The sequence below is a fragment of the Misgurnus anguillicaudatus genome, chromosome 11 (assembly GCF_027580225.2).
Source record: "Misgurnus anguillicaudatus chromosome 11, ASM2758022v2, whole genome shotgun sequence".
Taxonomy (NCBI): Eukaryota; Metazoa; Chordata; class Actinopteri; order Cypriniformes; family Cobitidae; genus Misgurnus; species Misgurnus anguillicaudatus.
In genome coordinates this window covers 18988329-19008355 of record NC_073347.2, presented here as the reverse complement: position 1 = coordinate 19008355, position 20027 = coordinate 18988329, and the positions used below count along the sequence as shown (strand labels likewise).

Sequence of the window (20027 nt, the reverse complement as noted above, 5' to 3'; positions counted from 1 at the left end):
CTGGTGACGTCAAAGTACCGCGAGAAATCATACAAAGGCGCCTGCTTTCGCGGTATTTTGATGTCATCTGCTGTCAGTTCTTGCAGTGCTCCGTGATGTAAACACATGTTTTGTCTTTGCTTGAATTGCCTGTAGGTGGCGCCAAAGTATTAGTATCTAGCTTTTCTCGTAAATAATTTTGCACATATGCAAAAATATGTTATTGTAATAAATAATCTAGTATTTAACTTTTAATCATTTAAAATCCATCGCACATACATACTGTCTTATATATAACATCCGCCTGTATAAATGGACGCTAGGAGAATTTTCTCGAGCCTTTTGAGTGTACAGCAGTATTCGTCACTGACCTCTGCTGGGTATCTCTTGTAATAACTAACGTTATAGGAAAACATGGCTGCCAACCAGAGCACTGAGTGGAAGGCCGTGTGCGAGAAATTTCGCCTTGCCCAAAATCTTAACGATGTGGAGTCGAAAAAAGACCCCGAGAATAACCCTTTCCGCTCTAAATACAAAGCGAGGGATCTACTGAAGGAAATCCACTGTTCTTTGAAAAAGATTGACATCGGAGAGGAGGGGGAGGTTGACAATGAAGCTGACTGCAAGTCCGGGCAGATGGTGGATGGAGAGCTGGAGAATGATGCTGGGAAAGCGTGTGCAGGAGACTCTCCAGCCGGTATGAGTGCGGCGAGGCTCGCGGTGATCGAGTATTATCTCGGTGTGAACCACATAGAAACCGAGGAGCTATCCGCCGGCGAGCAGCATCTCATGACCTGCATGAAACTCGTTGACAAGTGCACAATAACACAGGAGAACGTCTCGTTGTTTATACAGGCCCGGGTAAATATAAGAGGCCTTACTAAGTGTTTAATTTACGGTTTTTATTGTACACGTGGAATAACTTACTGGTAAATATTGCTCCTTAAAGTGTGATTATTTTTTTTTTTTGCAGAATCAGCTCGGGATTTTGTGGGCTGGAAGAGATGAAATCGAGAAAGCACAGGGGTTTTTGGAGATTGCCGAATCAATGTATTTGCGCTACATGAAAGAGGTGTGTGTGCGTGTGTAACTGGTAAATATCACGTTGTGGGGACAATAGATAGGTGTGTGTCATGCACTACTGAAAAGAAACAGCTAAAACCAGCATAAGCTGGTGAGCTGGTTTTAATTTGTGTAGCAAACTGTTTTAGCTCTGCTTTGGTCACTTTTTAAGCTGGACCAGCATTGCCAGGCTGGGAGGACCAGCTGAAACCAACTACTGCCACCCAGTTCACCCAAAAATGAAAATAATGTCATTAAAGGCGGAGTGCACAATTTTTGAAAGCCAATGTTGACATTTGAAATTACCTAAACAAACACGCCCCTACCCCAATAGAAACTGGACCTTCTTTTAAAAGACCCGCCCCACACATACACAACCCCGGTAAGGATGTGGGTTAGTAGACACGGCCCTTACTGCTTATTGGTTACAAGTAGGGATGTTAACAATTAATCGATCTTCGATTAATTGTCGATAAGAATTGAATCGATAAAAATTAACGATTGTCGACAAAGCAAGCACGTGTGTCCGGCGCCTGCGCAAAGCACATACACAGCTGGTGAAAAAATTAAACAAGCGCGAAGAAGTTAAACTAGCCATGATCACAACCAGAGGTGGGTAGAGTACCCAAAATCTGTACTCAAGTAAAAGTACAAGTACTTATACGAAAATGTACTCAAGTAAAAGTAAAAGTATCAATCTAATTATTTACTTGAGTAAGAGTAAAAAAGTATTAGATGAAAAAACTACTCAAGTAGTTAGTTACTCGTTACTTCCGATCTGATAAAGAAGTAACGCAAAAGCACTGAATTTCAGACTACTTGAAGGGTTTTCACAAACCTCTCCTTAAAAGTCTCATTGTTCTGCTTATATACAAGTAAAGCAGCCTATCTCAGTCCTGCAATGGGTACATTAACATTACATAATGTGTCGTTTGAGAAAAAATCTCAAACACACACACACACACAGATGTTTTTCTGACGGTTAACTCTGTATTTATTTTCATGTTCACAACACAAACTTGTCAGCATATGCCTTTAAACATGCAAACAGTAAACAAATAAGAACGTGTGTGTCTGTTTGTTATCATGTTTTTATATGAATAGGTTATTTTCATTGCCATTTAAGTGCAAATACTGAACATAAACAGGAGCTTAATAAAAATGATCATTTTAGAAGTTCATATGGAACTTATCTGTTTTTGCAAATCATCTCTACATTTATTATAATTTATAATACATGTTTCTTTCAAATCAAACTTTATTCTTTTATTTTTATTCATTCATTCTTTAGGAAGGATTTAAATAAAATACAATCCCGTTTTTATTTGAATGTATTTTCTACACATTAGTGAGGTGTCCGGATTTGTGTATAAATGCAGTCATTACATTATGCTGTTAAGTTTGTTTAGTTGTGGGGAAATGATATGGAAATGTGCAGATGTGAACGTGCTGTTTGTATGGTTTAACTTACATTAGGATTTGTAATCGCTTGCACAAGAGTGCATATGGCAAAAAAACTCTGACAGTGTGTGAAATGACCATTAATACTGTTCAAATAGACAATACTGTGACACTTACTTCAGGCTGGATCTTGAATTCCTGTACGCTAAGATGTCAGCTCGTTTATTGAACAAAGCACGCATCACATTATGAAACTATTCTTTTTGACCTCTTGGAGTGAAAACATAGACCGAACTTGAAGCCACGCATGATCTGCCTCCGATAACTCGAACAACGCACACGCGCCCTCATCTGCTTCTCCTATCATCTACAAGGCCGCGCGGTCGCGCGCGCTAAAAGGGTGACCTCGCGGTCGCGCGCGCTAAAAGGGTGACCTCGCGGTCGCGCGCGCTAAAAGGGTGACCTCGCGGTCGCGCGCTAAAGGGTGACGCAGCCTTTTTCGCGCAACTTTCGAACACGCCCTATAAACTTTAAAATATATATATATATTCATTAATTATTACCATTTGACAGTAGCGCAGTAACGCCGCCGAATGTAGCGAAGTAAAAGTACAGTTTTTTTCACTAGAAATGTACTTGAGTAAGAGTAAAAGTACCCATCCTTAAATTTACTCTAAAAGTACTAGTTACCCGAAAAATGTACTCAAGTAAATGTAACGAAGTAAATGTAATTCGTTACTACCCACCTCTGATCACAACGATGCTTGATGCCAAACACTCGCTTGGGCTTTATAACCTCATTCGAGACGAGGCTGGCTGCTAACGCAACGAAATGGCATCCGTAGTGGATCTGAGAGGTTCCGATGCCGAAAATCTAAACACAGTTACTGAAAGCAAAGACCCTTTTCAGGGAAGCCTGCAAGATTAGCATAGCAACGCTGCTAACACTGCTTTACACAGGGAAGGAGACCAGAAGCCATTTTTAATAAACAGATTAAAATGTAAAACTTACATTCTGGCAAGAAACTGTTAAATGTAAACTGTAACTGACTGTCGTTACACTCTGAACGCCCACAACATATATCATTGATCATCATCATGACTGGCTGAGGCGCTACACGCTAAACGGATTTTCTAATGGAAGGTTGAAGTCTTCATAATAAGCATCTTTGTTGAAAATATGCCGCAGGTCTAAAGCTGAGGTGACGACGGGAAAAGTGCCCTTTGTGTGCTTCTTGGATATAATTACAACAAGTGATGTATCAACGACTCAGAAAGCGAGGTCAACAACTAGAAAAATAACACTTGATGATAATGAAAACTTATTTTGTCATGGACGCACGGCCTTTCATCCGACTCTGCGCGGAGGGCCCGTTATGAGGCGGAGTTTACTGTGTCTATTAGTCATTATATTTCATTACGAGATTCAATTGATGATTTTTATCAAAACACCAACTACATTGACTCATTTTACAATCCCACTAGCATGTTATTTAGACAAAATAAAAACTTTTAATTGGCGTGAGGAAGCTGGCATTTTTACGCACACTTTTATGTCATTGGCTATATGTCACTGCTGTAATGGCTTATTGCACTATTACTGTTAACGATTATTCGATTGATTGATCGTTAATTTAAATGATCATCGAATGTGGGAAATTGCATATTTTGACATCCCTAGTTACAAGTGTGTTTTGGTAGTCGGCCCGACTCCCATTTCAAACATTGTGCATTCCGCCTTTAATGACTCGCCCTTATGTCGTTCCAAACTTATAAGACCTCCGTTTATCTTCGAAACACAGTTTAAGATGTTTTATATTTAGTCCGAGAGCTTGTTGACGCTTCATTGAAAATGTACGTACGGTGTACTGTCCATTTCCAGAAAGGTAATAAAAATATCATCAAAGTAGTCCATGTGACATCAGTGGGTCAGTTAGAATGTGGGTTGGAGCATCGAAAATACATTTTGGTCCAAAAATAACAAAAATGACCACTTTTTTCAGCATTGTCTTCTCTTCCGCGTCTGTTGTGAAGCACATGCGTGAGACTAGAGTCACGTGACTGCGGTGATGCGGATGACGTGTTATCTGGTGCGCCCCAGCAGTTTTTTTTGGGGGGGGGTTTGTTTGTTTTTGTTTATAGGTGCACAGGAACAATCCTTCCTAAAATGCATTAAACTTTCGTTTACAAAGACGTGAAACTCACCGAGTGGTCGGGTGTTCACTGATATGCTCACACAAAAATCGCTGCAAAAGATGCTTTCCAACAGGTGTTTTAGCATTCGTTGTAAACTTGTGGACCTATTTTTCCAAACGCCTCACACCCGTACATTCTTTCATTGAGAGCTTGAATAATAAACACTCCAGCCCAGTTGGTGGCGATAATCCACTTTGCCAATTGACCTTTCGCCGGCCCCTCCCCCAAAACGGCCATTGTCCAATCACACATCACAGCAACCGTTATTATGCGAGCACCTCCGACAAACATTCACGCCCGCAGCGTTTGTGAGCGGTGCATACAATGGATAAAACATTGTGGACTGCCCCATTCAGTTAAATGTGTCGAACATTTACGAAGCATAAATACGTCTGCACAAAGGTAAGGCTTACAGCTAACTAGTTACAGTGTGGTCTAGATCTACTAACTAGAGGCAAGAACACAAATTGGACCAAAGTTATGATTACCATGAATATAATTGCCAGAATGTTAACCTACTCTCTATGCTAAATTTAATGAGTTATTTTGCCAACAGTAGTTAACATGTTAGCTAACGCTAGCTACATTAGCTGCTGTTGTGTTGGGACTTTCAGCTCCCCAGACCCCAACTTTATTTTTCGTCAGTTTACGACAAAAACTACAATAAAACCTGTTGGAAAGCATCTTTTGCAGTGATTTTTGTGTGAGCATATCAGTGAACACCCCTGACCACTCTGTGAGTTTCACGTCTTTGTAAACGAAAGTTTAATGCATTTTAGGAAGGCTTGTTCCAGTGCACCTATGCAGCCATTGTAGAGGTGGGGGGTAATACAGTGCTTCTCAAATAGTGGGGCGGGACCCCGAGGGGGGGCTCGAAGCGACACCAGGGGGGGGGGGGGCGCGCGAGACCCGGGGAAAATACTTTTTCAGGAAGTGTTTTTTTTGCACCGTCACTTAAAGACATTACAACCAAAACACGCTGATAAGCCGCTTGATTTATTGATTACATTTAATTGAATTTTTCAGTATCAAATGGTCAAAAAATATACTGTAAATAAGGACTGATTTATTTTATTTAAGGCAAATTGATGCATTTTTAGTCTTTTCTGTTACAGACTAAAAAAAACAATGTTAATAAAGTTATTCTTTGTTGTAAGTTGATTGATATTTCTTTTTTTGTGTTTTCTTTAATGTTAATAAGGATACAATGTTTTGCAGACGTGTAATTTTATAGACAAATTATACTATTTACAGTCGCGGCGGAGAGTTGGGGGGGGGCGCAAAATGTTTACTTCTTCCTAAGGGGGGCGTGACAGAAAATAATTGAGAAGCACTGGGGTAATACAACAAACACCCGAAAAATCTGAAAACAGGGCTTTAAGTGTAAAATACCAAACTTGTCTTTTAAAGGAGCATTTCACCTGTAGAAACATTTATCTTTTTTAAAAGTGGATAATATTTGTAGTCGAAATGTAACAGACATTTCGAATTTGGTGCCTATTTGACCGAGAAAATTAGTGTTTGTAGTCTCACTCCCTCTACAAATATATAGGACTTCTTTCTTTCAATGATGCAAAATGATGGTTTTTACATCATCGAAAGAAGGAAGTGCAACACTGGAATCCATATTTCTCCTGTCTCAGGGAAAACAGAGGGAATGATGCACGCCCATTCAAAAACATGACTGGGTTTCTAACTATACACAGCTTAATGCAAATGGGTTACTTGATAAAAGTAGTCTGCTGAATGATGACATGAAGCATCTGAATTCACCCGTAAAAATGTTTTAATAAACTGTTGAAACGTTATAGTCACACACCGACTCAATAAGAAAACGTTATTAGGGGCAGTCGTAGCCTAGTAGTTGGAGAGTCGGGCTTCTAACCCAAGAGTTGCCGATTCGAGTCTCACGGCTGGCAGGTTGCGACCAGTGTTGTATAAAGTACTAGAAAGCAATACTTGAGTAAAAGTACAAGTATTATACTAGAAAAAGACTTTGGTAGAAGTGAAAGTTGTCTTTTAAAATATTACTCAAGTAAAAGTCTTAAAGTATCTGATATATACTGTACTTAAGTATTAAAAGTAATTTCTGATATTTAATGTACTTAAGTATTTGAAGTAAAAGTAAAAAGTTTTTTTTTTTAAAGCAAGCGGTTAGAACTTTGATTGTGAACTTTATTGTGGCTTTCTTATAGTAAAGCATATTCAGGGTTCCATTATCTTCTTAATCTCAATCATCAAATAAAAATCATTTTTTTCCAGGACTTTTCAGGCACAATTCTCTTAAGTTCAAAGAGCAAACAGCATATTTTAGAGCTGACATCAAATAAAAAAGCAGAAATTTCACTTTTGTATGAACTTTGGGTAAAAATGAAAAATAAATAATAACTTATTTATTTCAAAACATGAGCATATTTTTGAAAAAAAAGTGGAGTATCCCTTTAAGTTTACAGTGGGGCAAAAAAGTATTTAGTCAACCACCAATTGTGCAAGTTCTCCCACTTAAAAAGATGAGAGAGGCCTGTAATTTTCATCATAGGTACACTTCAACTATGAGAGACAAAATGAGGAAAAAAATCCAGAAAATCACATTGTCTGATTTTTTAAGAATTTATTTGCAATTTATGGTGGAAAATAAGTATTTGGTCAATAACAAAAAAGCAAGATTTCTTTCTCTCACAGACCTGTAACTTCTTCTTTAAGAGGATCCTCTGTCCTCCACTTGTTACCTGTATTAATGGCATCTGTTTGAACTTGTTAGCAGTATAAAAGACACCTGTCCACAACCTAAAACAGTCAGAATGCAAACTCAACTATGGCCAAGACCAAAGAGCTGTCAAAGGACACCAGAACAAAATTGTAGACCTGCACCAGACTGGGAAGACTGAATCTGCAATAGGTAAGCAGCTTGGTGTGAAGAAATCAACTGTGAGAGCAATTATTAGAAAATGAAAGACATACAAGAACACTGATAATGTCCCTCGATCTGGGGCTCCACGCAAGATCTCATCCCGTAGGGTAAAAATTATCACCAGAATGGTGAGCAAAAATCCCAGAACCACATGGTGGAACCTAGTGAATGACCTGCAGAGAGCTGGGACCAAAGTAACAAAGGCTACCATCAGTAACACACTATGCAGCCAGGGACTCAATTCCTGCAGTGCCAGATGTGTCCACCTGCTTAAGCCAGTACATGTCCGGACCTGTCTGAAGTTTGCTAGAGAGCATTTGGATGATCCAGAAGAAGAGTGGGAGAATGTCATATGGTCAGATGAAACCAAAACATAACTTTTAGGTAGAAACTCAACTTCTTGTGTTTGGAGGAGAAAGATGCTGAGTTGCATTCAAAGAACACCATACCTACTGTGAAGCATGGGGGTGGAAACCTCATGCTTTGGGTCTGTTTTTTTGCAAAGGGACCAGGACAACTGATCCGAGTTAAGGAAAGAATGAATGGGGCCATGTATCGTGAGATTTTGACTCAAAACCTCCTTTCGTCAGCAAGGGCATTGAAGATGAAACGTGGCTGGATCTTTCAGTATGGCAGTGATCCCAAACATACCGCCCGGGCAAAGAAGGAGTGGTTTCGTAAGAATAATTTCAAGGTCCAGGGGCCTCATTTATCAAACGTGCGTACGCACAGAAGTGTGCGTAAAGTGTGCGTAGGAACAGTTTTACGCAAAGTGTGGAATTTATCAAATTGCACTTATACTTAGAAATGTGTGTAAATATACGCACACCTCTGAGTATGCGTACGCAGAGCATCTAGTGGTAGAATAGCGATACTACATATAGGACCCTGTTCCAGTGAGTAAAGAAGTGTCTATTTTTTATCCACAAGCAGGTGTTAAAAATGATTAATGTCAGTATGGTAACAGCAAATAATTATAATGATTTATTTGTGATATGTATCTGTAACTGTGAAAGCTCTACATGTGACTTGTATAAATGAAGTCTCCGACAAATGCTTGACACAGTGCAATGGCTTATCTTGCGTTATTGGAAGACTTGGCAAATAATCCATTCCGCCGGTAGCGCGTTTTAAAAAATCGCGCCAATGATGCTGGTTATATGCTGCTGTCCAAGGTGGAAAGTTGTCTGTCCTCCTCCAGTTGCACTCGTTTCATGTCGGTGTGCTGTGACGCGTTTTTTTTGCTGATAATTTAATGTCAAACCACTTTTTTATTTCTGGAAGTGTTCTCTCCTCATATTCAACGGAATTAAACTCACTGGTAACATGTTCCCATGCAGATTTGTTTTCTTTTGTTAGTCATTCCTCCCGCACTAAGTAAAGCAAACAGGGTGTGTTATTAGGATTTATCCACCAGTAACTCAATTTCTGTGTCTGTAAAATTCCTCTTTTTCGCTCTCTTTGTCATTATTGCGATGAGGGGAAAAAGCAAAACCACGTGACATATAACGGGAGGTGTTGTCACCATATATGGCTCATTGGAGGCGTTTCGGAATGCAAATGACTATGAACGTGCACGAGCATGGTGCTTAAGAACAAGTGGGATTTATCATCAAGGATTACTTACTGATGTGCGTACGAACCCCGTCCGCACGTTTGATAAATCCCGATTTTTTTGTACTTAGGCACATTCTAAATTTCATTCGTAGGTACAAAAATAGAAAATTTTCTACGCAATGTTGATAAATGAGGCCCCTGGAGTGGCCTAGCCAGTCTCCAGATCTCAACCCCATAGAAAATCTTTGGAGGGAGTTGAAAATCTGAGTTGCCCAGCGACAGCCCTAAAACATCACTGCTCTAGAGGAGATCTGCATGGAGGAATGGGCCAAACTACCAGCAACAATATGTAAAAACCTTGTGGAGACTTACAGAAAACGTTTGATCTCTGTCATTGCCAACAAAGGGTATATAACAAAGTATTGACATAAACTTTTGTTATTGACCAAATACTTATTTTTCACCATAATTTACAAATAAATTCTTAAAAAATCAGACAATGTGATTTTCTGGATTTTTTTTTCTCATTTTGTCTTTCATAGTTGAAGTGTACCTTTGACAAAAATTACAGGCCTCTCTCATCTTTTTAAGTGTGAGAACTTGAACAATTGGTAGCTGACTAAATACTTTTTTGCCCCACTGTAGCTGCTCTACTAAGAAAAAATGCCAACTCGTTGTGTGGCAATGAAAGCACTGTGACTTTGTGAATGTACGCTTGCATTGTTGATCAATGTATAACATTAGCACAACATTAATTAACATAAAAGGAAATCTCAAGTTTGACAAAACGTATGATGCTTTTGAAGACGTGAATACAGTGCTAAACACTTTCTTTATAACCTGCCACTGATTAACATAGCAGTTTTTAAAAAATATTTCTCAATCTAACATTAGCCTACCGGGGGGAATATTCGGCCGGCAGTTATGCTATAATGTTACCATAAACAGTTAAGCGTGTTTCAGTTGAGGGTTCTCTGTGATTTAAATAAATCCATGGGAAAATCAGCGGTGTAACGTTAACGTTGACGTTTATTAAACATGTGCGCCTGGCCATCACATTAGACAGATAATTATCTAATATCTAATTATTATCATAACTAATGTTGAATCACATTGACATTGTGGCTTTACTAAATAACTATTTTAACGTACCTTGATGCGATTCTTCAGGTTGGACGGGGAGTTTTTAAATGACAAAATGTAAGTGATTTTCGGTAGGCTTAAGAGGCACTTTATTCGGTAATCGGGAATTTTTAATTCCAATGTACAAAAACAAATACGGCCACGGGTGTATAACGTTAGCTTTCTCACCCTGTTCATCATCGGGGTGGTCGATTACGATAACGGGAGGTCCTCCAGTAGGTGCATTCATTGCAGTTTCAGTTGTGCTTCCTCATCCTTTGCCAACACTACGCTAAAATAGAGTGTGCGTGAAATAGAGTGTGCGCAGCGTGCGTAAATCAATCTAGAAGCACTGATTCGCCCAAAACCTCCCTTATTGAGGTCGCACACATTTCTTCTGATTTTATTTTGTAGTAACGAGTAACGAATATGCTTAGTGGAAATATATCGGAGTAAAAGTATACATTTTATCTAGAAAATGTAGTGGAGTAAAAGTGAAAGTAGACATAAATTTAAATAGTGAAGTAAAGTACAGATACGTGAAATTTCTACTTAAGTACAGTAACGAAGTATTTTTACTTCGTTACATTACAACACTGGTTGCGACTGTGGTGCCCTTGAGCAAGGCACCTTAACCCTAATTGCTCCCCGGGCGCTAGGATGGCTGCCCACTGTTCTGGGTGTGTGTTTCGACTTGCAGTGCATGTGTTCACTCACTAGGATGGGTTAGATGCAAAGGTCACATTTTGCACATCACTTTCACATTTGTGAGCTGCCTACCTAGACAGCAATTTGGGGCATCATAACCATGTTTTCGCCTACAATTTTCACAATGTCAGTTACTAGTTATAATATCTTGCTTTGATAAATCTTATATGCAGTTACTTCCATTTTTAGATTAGCCTACTTTGAAATGTAAAAATTTTTGAGAATTGCATAAACGAAATATAATTGTTACTATAGGTCACGTGTACAGCACTTGCATTAAAATTTGGGGTTACTGCTTTTTGTAAATAAAAATATTGCATTGTAATTATGTATTTTATATGATGAAGGGACTCTATGTCCTATTGAAGAGTTTTGTTGCAAAGCGTTTTTTGGTTGTGCATTCCAATTAATATCAATTCAACTGCAGATGGTTTGTTTTGATTTAAACCTTCATAACTTAAAAAATACAGCTAAGTAGCACCATAAAACAAAATAATAACATGATAACATAATAATAAACATGTTTTGACAAAAATGTTAAAAAATGGATTTGTCTCGTTTTGCAACGAAACTCTTCTATTGTTCTGCAGCTCATTTGGTTTTGATTCCCATTGAATACTGATAAAATCTATAACCTCTGAAGGTCACTTAGAATAAAAACATCTGCCAAATCTATAAAAAAAATGGGGTTCTGGGAATAAGATGGTTTAAATTTATCTCGTACTAGTTAGAAAGTGCTAGAAAGTTTACATGGCAGAACTAGCTATCCATGCTTTTTCAGGTTTATAAAAGAAACTTGTGTTTTGATCTAATGTTTTAACTGATTATGATTATCGTATTTTTTATTTTTATTAGGATGGCCAAGCACCAATGGATCTTCAAGATTTTTTTGTGCCAGAAGGAGAAGAATTATCCCAACAAGAGAGGACAAGAAGGTAATATCCGGAATCTCAACGCCTTCCTTACCCTTAATTCAAAGAATTGTTTAACACCCATCTTTACTCTTCTCACAACAGGTTTGAAATGGCTTATACTCACACACTTTATTACCTTGCACAAGTGTACAAGAATCTACAGCAGTATGAAAGAGCTGGACAGTACTGCCATAGTACACTACAGAGACAACTGGAGTACAACCAGTTTGTGCCACTGGAGTGGGCCATTAATGCAGCCACATTGTCACAGTACTACATCACCAAGGTACGATTAATATACAATCTTATTAAAGTAGATTGGTCTGTGGAGTTTCTAAACAACTTTGTTTACTCTGTAATCTTAAATTTGGGTATTTAATGCCAATGACAGGATCAAAGAAAATCACTTATGTCTTTGTTTTCACTGTATCACAGACACGTTACATGGAGGCTCGCCACTGCTTGGCTGCAGCTAGCGTCATTGCTACCCTTGCTGGAGAAATCCCTTCAGAGGCAGCTGCCAAAGAAAGTGTGTTTCTGAGTAATAATGTTTAATGGGAATTTATTAGGCTATTGGAAAAAATGGTACTTTCCTCTAATTCCATTGCACAACTCTCTCATTTTAGGCATTTCACAGGTGGCTTTAGTTTTACTTGCACTACAGTATAGGAAAACTATACTGAAATACTGTCCTTTATTTAACGGAAATAATAATTGTGTTTGACAGCATCTGTTTCTTGTTGTGACATTCTGATGCAATTTAGTAATCATGCTTGTCAGTTGTATATCATTGCTCCAGTTCCTAAATTTGTAACCGCCAAAAGACATCAACTCTGTTGGCGTACAAGTATGCTAAATATTTTGCATGAGAATGTTTATAAGATGTTTACTTAAGTAAATATTTGTCTTTACTTAGATGTAACTCATCAAAAACTGGAACTAAGGAAAAGGAACTAAACAGTTTATAAAAAGCATAAGACTGTATAACCATGAGCAGATTATTAGGTATAATAATTTTAATGATGATATTTATGCTTATTTTAGTTTGTTTGCTTTATTCATGGTTTCCACGGGTCCTTACAATCCTTGAAAGTTTGTGAATCTGGGGGGGAAATTCAAGGCCCTGGGACGTTTTTGAAAATATACATGCATAGATACATGTCATTGAATGTGCTTGAAATTATTTTATGCAAGAAGGCAGGAAAAAATCCATATTATTCCCTGTGTAGTGTAGGATAATAAAAATTCTAGACTTTTTAAGCACACGTGCTAAACTGTTTGCTTTAAATGCTTATATCTTCTGTATGCAAATGTTGATTCATACCAAAATGCTTTTTTGCATAGTTGTGTTTTACACATGAAAACGTCTCGGGTTACCTATGTAACCTATGTTACCTATGAGACGCTGCGTCTCCCTTGCCATACTTCCTGCGTCCCTGTATTGCCGTCTTTGGTAATATTTCAGATAGCAATATACATTTCTGACTCCCGCGTCCCCCTGTCTTTGTCGTTGAGCCTCACCGTTGGTTGAATTTGATATACACGTTCAGATGCACTTACCCCTGGAAGCGTCCCCAAAGTGTTACCGCAGTGACTCAGAACGAGTTCCCACGAAAGGGAACTGTAGCAATGTATCTTAAAAGGTAACACGATGTAACCTTGCTCTCACTTAAAATGTGTCCCCACATTTAGTCGTTGAATTTGAGGGTATTAGACCTGGAAAGTCCTAAAAGGTCCTTGAATTTGAAGTTAACTAAAGTGTGGGAACCCTGTTTATTTAAGTTCTAGGGGCAGTTTCCAGAAGACAGGTCTTATCCTAGTCCCAGACTAAAATGCATGTTTGAGCTGCTTTAATTCTGTTTCAATTTAACATATTTTGTTGAGATTGTTTCGTCTTAAGATGCACACCTGTAATGTTTTTTTTTGTAAGGTATGTTTGTAAAAACGTCTTAAATGACCTAATAATAATAAGGCCTAGTCCCTGTCGGGGAAACAGCCCTCCTAATGTGTTTGTCCACTTCCTTCTCTCTTACAGCACTTTAGTTCTTTAAAGTTTATATAACATAGGTTTGTATTAAATACCTTTTAATGCATCTTTTTAAAGGTGAGGCTGAAAATGAAAAACGTGAAGAGCTGCTTCAGAAGCGAGCTGAAATTGCCAGATGCTGGATTAAGTATTGCCTGAATCTGCTGCAAGATGCTAAAAAGCTTCTTGAGGTAATCCGTTTGTTATTTAATATTGGTAAAAATCGTTTTTTTTTTTATTTAACTTCTTTCTATTCTGCACAGGATAACATTGGAGAGCTAGACTTGGATCGACAGGAAGAACTGATGAGAGCGCGTCGGAACGAAGAGGATGAAAAAGAGAAGGGACGAAAGAGTGCCGTACTTTTTGGTTCGAGCGATACATTTGACTCCATTTGCAGTCTGGAAGAGAAAGTAAGCAGTATTTTCCCTTTAGATTTCGAAGAAGCCCGTGCAATCTTCCTGGTGGGTCAAAGCTATGTAGCGCAAGCCAAAGAGTATTATGCAATGGATGGTCACGTGACCGATCATATAGAGATCTTGCAGGACCATAGCGCTCTCTTCAAGGTCCTAGCCTTCTTCGAACAGGATTTGGAACGGCGTTGTAAGATGCACAAGCGTCGAGTTGACATGCTGGAGCCGATCTGCAAAGACTTGAACGCTCAGTACTATTTGCTTATCTGCCGGCAGCTGCAGTTTGAACTTGCAGAAACCTACTACGAGATGATGGACTTGAAGTTGGCTGTGGCCGACAAGCAGGATCAGCCCGACGTGCACACTGTTAAAAAGTTTAACCACTTGTGTTCTGCTTCTATGAAGTATTATCAGATGTTCCTGGACTCCATCCGTTCACCAGAAGGCAAATTTCCTGAGAAGATTGAGGATGACGTGCTGAGGCCTGCGCTTGTGGCCAAGTTTCGAGTCGCAAGACTACAGTCTAAGCTTATCTCCAATCATCTCCCCACTCAGCTGGAGAACCTCAACCTCTCACTAGAAACTTACAACTTTGTAGTACAATACTGTGAGGAACATCCAGAAGCCAAGCAGGTGGTAGAAACCGAGTTAGAGCTGAGTGAAGAGATGGTCTCACTGCTACCTCTGAAGATCAACAGAATTCAATCCAAAATGGTCTCTTCCACCTAATATAAGATGAACAAGTGTATTGTCTGCACTGTAATATCGCTAACAGAAATATAAACAACTGGCAAATATACTACTTCTTGGTATAAACTCGTCCACTACATCCAAGCTTTGCCTTTGTTACCTTATAACCAAAAACTTTTGTGGACTGACGCAACTGCATGTTTACAGTCACTAATCTATTTAAATGTGCAATTGTAATGTTATTTCATGTGAAATGTTCTTTCAGATGTAATGTTTATTAAGTCCAAGGTGTAAAATATAGCTGTATTAATATTAATGCATTTTATTCCAATAAATAGTTAAATACAGAATTAGCTTAGTTTTGTCTTATTTAGCATACACAAAATTGAACTAATTGACTTCACATTCAAATTTACATCAATCTACACACACTTAAAACCGTTAAAGTTGTGACAGCCAGCAAATTACAGCTACAATCCTTATATAGTATGTTGACAGTTTATCTTGCTAAACGCAAAGAGGAAAGTACCAAAGATTACAGTGCCTAATGTATAGATAACAATTCACTCTTAAAAAAGGATCATGTGTTCATTTTTACACATCTTTGTGCATTAAGCTTTTAACACATTATGTGTCATTTTATGTTGATTGAAATATAAAATATTAAAATATAACACAAGTTGTGTTAAAAGTAACACAAAATGTGTTGTTTTAATGATAACACAGAGATGGGTGGATTCTGGGACAACACATTTAGTGTGTTTTCCCAGAATCAACACTTATGTGTTGTTTTTAAAACATCCGTAAGAGTGCTCATTTTGGAAGTTAAGCCTTGTGCGTTACTTTAAAATACACATGGACTCAAAATGGACAAAATGTCCATGCCCTAATAAAAATAAATTAATATTTTCCACTTTTATTGACTTCTTTTAACTAGAATGAGTTCTGATCATAACTACCTAACTAAATAACGATTGGATTCGAATTTTTTAAATGCCAGTTTACGTGATGTTTATGTTTCACATGATGTTTACATGATGCCACTTTTTATTAAATTTTTCTACATATACTAAATGTGGATCTGATTTAAAAAAAAATATTACATCATAGCAACATTAATTTTGATGCATTATTTTTTTAGCATTTTCAGATTTTTGTAAACATATTATAAAAATATATGATATAACAACTGATATAAGATCTTAATAACAGTTTTTAGGCCAGAATAAGACATCATCTTAATGAAACATTTGTTCATTTTTAGCATTTAACCCTATAAATACTTGTTTGTTTACATAATGCCAGATTATTTCTCATTTTGGCTAAAAGTATAAGGGTCTTCTGAACTTCTATGTCAAAATCAAGCTCAATTTTATCACTATAAATAAAAAATAAAAACAAATGAAAAACGATGCAAACAAGAAATGTAATGACATATTTAAATGAAAAAAGCTTGTGACCTATAGTGGCTCGTATACGGATTGGAATTTGTAATTTGCAGAAAGTATAATGGCTTTCTTTTGTACACAAAACGACCACAAACATTAAAGGTGAAGTGTGTACATTTAAGAAGGATCTTTTGACAGAAATATAATATAGATAACTATGTTTTCAGTGGTGTATAAAGACCTTACAAAATGAAATGCATTTTTTATTAGGGAAGAGCAGGGGCGAAAGTACTATTTTTCTGAAAAAATATTATTTTAAAAGATAATGTTTAAGATAGTGATGGAATTTTGAACAAATGTAAAACGACTTCAGTATAATCTCATTCACATACATTGCGCATTGTTACTTTTGACCCTGTCAGCTGGGACGAAAGTAACACAGCAGAACAAGATAGATTTTCGTGTTACACTTGTTTTTAGTAAATATTCATGACTATAAGCTTGTTAATATGTAACTGCAAACATATTTTGTTATTTATCTTTGCACAAAATAATGAAATTACATTTTAATTTTAAATTTCAGTTTTATCAAATGTTTCAAAAGCAACCCGACAGTACAAAGTTGAAATGTTAAGAATAAACATTTTTTGAAAACAGCTTTCTGGACCTACACGTGTAAAACAGTGACGAAATAGCGCAAAATTTGTCAGCTCTGTCAAGGGTTGTGTGCTAAAGATGCTGTAATAGTTTTGAATGAAGATGTAGTCAGGGCTCAGAGAAAATCGCTTTGTTACTTTTCATCATGAGTTACTTTTGTCCCGGTTCTCCCCTACCTTAGAGGCTGTTTACACTTGGCATTAACATGTGTTTTCGTCGATCGGATCACAAGTGGACGACGTTAATGCCACGTGTAAACGATGTTCAAAACGTTTTGAGCTCGTCCACTTTCGGCCACTTTCAACCACATCCAGAGGTGGTCGAAACCACTTTTGATCGGATCGCTTTGGAGTTGCGGAACGCACATGTGGTTGAATGCGTTCGAACAGCCACACGCGACCGCCTTCTCTCCGCCCTTTTATCTAATCTGAGGTATTAAACACAAGTTTTGACTTCTGGCGTGAACATTCCGTGAACAGCGCTATTTTTAGCCTTTCATTGATAAAACTAAGCGGCTGATCTCCGTAGTTTCGTTTTGAAAGCGTGTGAAAGTTGCGCGATCCTATTTCATCAATTGCGCTGAAAATTCAAAGAAAGCTCTTACATACTCATGTACAAAACACTGTGCAGCATGTATACTTGCTAAACAAGCAGTGCACTCCGACATAATATTAGTTTGCGTCCATATAAACTCATAATTACTCCCGCTCGGGTTTGAATGACAGCAGAGAGACTCGCCCACTGTCTCACAAACCACCCCCTCATAGTATTCAGCACAGAAGCGGTCGAAAGTGGATAAAAGAGACGGATTTAAATACCAGGTGTAAACGTAATGTGTCTCTCTCGTCCACTTGTGATCCGATCGACGAAAACACATCTTAATCCCAAGTGTAAACAGCCCCTTAGAATGAGCTGTTTTTATCTATACACTGAGGGTCCCTTGCATGGAAGCCGCCATTTTATGCCATCATGTTTCTACAGTAGCCATAAATGGACAAACTCTGTTGTCTCGTTAACTCCTTTTACCGCTACCGTAGCTTCCTTTTGTGCTTCGAATTGGAGGGGTGCAATTCGCAACCTCATCACTAGATGCTGCTAAAATTTACACACTGCACCTTTAATTTTTCAGTACACAAATGCAAACCACACTCAGAAATCTATAGCAACACACACACACACAATTTTAACTGCATCTTTTATTCAGTTTGCCTGCAGTGCTATAATACTGCAGAAGACAAAATAAAGGAAAAACAGTATTCACTCCATACATAGGCCAACAATAGGAAAATGGCACCATCAGACGAAAGACAGTAAACATTTCAAAACTTTTAATTTTGAATCCTTGTCAACAAATTTAAAGAATGTATAAACAGAATTCATGATTTATGTTTAAATAGCACGCAGATTAAAATTCCCGTTTTAATTAGGACATTTTTGTCCTTCCTTATCCAAGTGTAACAATGTTGTATAACTGCTTTAAAAACATTTATGAAAAAAAATTAGAATAAAATATTAAAAATCAAATAAAAATACACCTTACAGCAATAAATACATATTTAGCAAATGTTATGCTGTTTGCATTAACACAGCCAAAATCACAAAACAAGAAAGTTAAAAAGGACAGAAAAATGTCATTGCAAGTGCACAAGGGTTAAGTGCATTTAACTGTTTTGTTTTTCTTGTAGTTGAGATTTATACTGAGCAACATCCGTCATGTGTTTATAAGGAATAAACTGTGCAACTAACGGATTTCTAACAGACACTTAAACTAGTAATGTGAAACGAGCAGTTGACTCATAAAGTAATCCAAACCTATTGCACTTCCTTCTGTATATATTTCAGTCATTTTAAACCACTGCTTCTCTGTCTTGTTCTCTGTTGTGTTCTTGTTCTACTCGATCCAAAATAAAACAGGTATTTTACAGGGCGGTCATCGATGACCGATACAAAATTTTATGGTGATAAGTGTCCTCCTATAATTTCACACTAACAAAAAAGCTGAAATAGAGTCTGAAAAAACTTGAATTTTATTTCAGAGTATGAAAACCTGTTTGTTAAAATCTTTTGCTCCTCAAATTGAATTCAGTAAATCTGGCAATGATCCAGGTCAAGATTAACCAAAGAAACCTCTGCTTTACATGCAAAATACAAAAAGAAATTGCGTCATAGTTTCGACCATAAAGTGGAGGAAATACTGAGAGTGCAGGTTGTTTCCCAAGACTGAGCCATCACTATGAAATGTTTTAGTCAGGTTTCTAAAAAAATTACCATTATGAAATAACTGTGAAGCCCTACCAAGCCAAAATAGCACACTCCTTTGTCTTGTGATTTAGCATCACATCATTATACATGAGATGTGTGTAGATCTCTTTTGGTTTTGTGAATTCTTTTAGTCAACTTTAGTATGTTTAGAGACAAACAAAATACAGACTCTGGACCTAACCAACTCTGAGCTATATTTTGACTGAATGAGAAGAAACTCATCGTACATTCCAGATTTTGACAAACAGTCTGTTTCTTTTTCATTTGAAACGGGTTCAATGGGACTTAAACCTAGTGTCACAATGCATTGTCATAAGTTATAGAAATCATGAGTTAAAGATTTAAGAATTAACATGTTCGTAATAACATTTGTGTTCTTAGAATATATATTATTCGAGAAAAATACTTTTTTGTTTTTTAAATGATTTGAAAAAGTGACATGTCCAGTTGCCATATGGAGAAATTAGCCATGCATGTAAACTTAAAAACTTTACATAAGTTATAAATGTATAAAGACAGAATTTCCCACACTTTCCTAGCATGCACGTATGCAATGGAACTATTCTCCAGCCATACTGTAAAATTATTAAATGGAGAAAACATTGTCATTTCCTGTTTGAGCAAAACCACTTCCTGAAAAATATGACAGCTTAGTCTCATCTGACAACTGTGTTGACATTATCATACTAACAGAGTACAAGCATTTCTTCTCATAACAATATAAATTTGCAATTATATTCA

The 20027-nt window shown here is 37.4% G+C and overlaps 1 protein-coding gene across 1 annotated transcript; it reads left to right on the top strand.

Annotated features, from left to right (window-relative positions):
• Nucleotides 1-303: 303 nt before the first annotated feature.
• kifbp (kinesin family binding protein) lies at nt 304-15329 on the top strand. Its single transcript, XM_055170625.2, has 7 exons — nt 304-840; nt 953-1051; nt 11792-11871; nt 11953-12136; nt 12286-12379; nt 13955-14067; nt 14140-15329. Exons 1-7 carry the CDS (start codon nt 394-396, stop codon nt 15016-15018), a joined length of 1896 nt encoding a protein of 631 aa, XP_055026600.2. The 5' UTR covers nt 304-393; the 3' UTR covers nt 15019-15329.
• The last annotated feature ends 4698 nt before the right edge of the window (nt 15330-20027 follow it).

What these genes read in the sequence shown, in the direction of transcription:
- kifbp (XM_055170625.2), top strand. Translation starts at nt 394, where the DNA reads ATGGCTGCCAACCAGAGCACTGAGTGGAAGGCCGTGTGCGAGAAATTT. An exon ending in CGTTGTTTATACAGGCCCGG is followed by an intron (nt 841 to 952) that starts GTAAATATAAGA and finishes TTTTTTTTGCAG; the next exon opens with AATCAGCTCGGGATTTTGTG. An exon ending in AGAGGCAGCTGCCAAAGAAA is followed by an intron (nt 12,380 to 13,954) that starts GTGTGTTTCTGA and finishes ATCTTTTTAAAG; the next exon opens with GTGAGGCTGAAAATGAAAAA.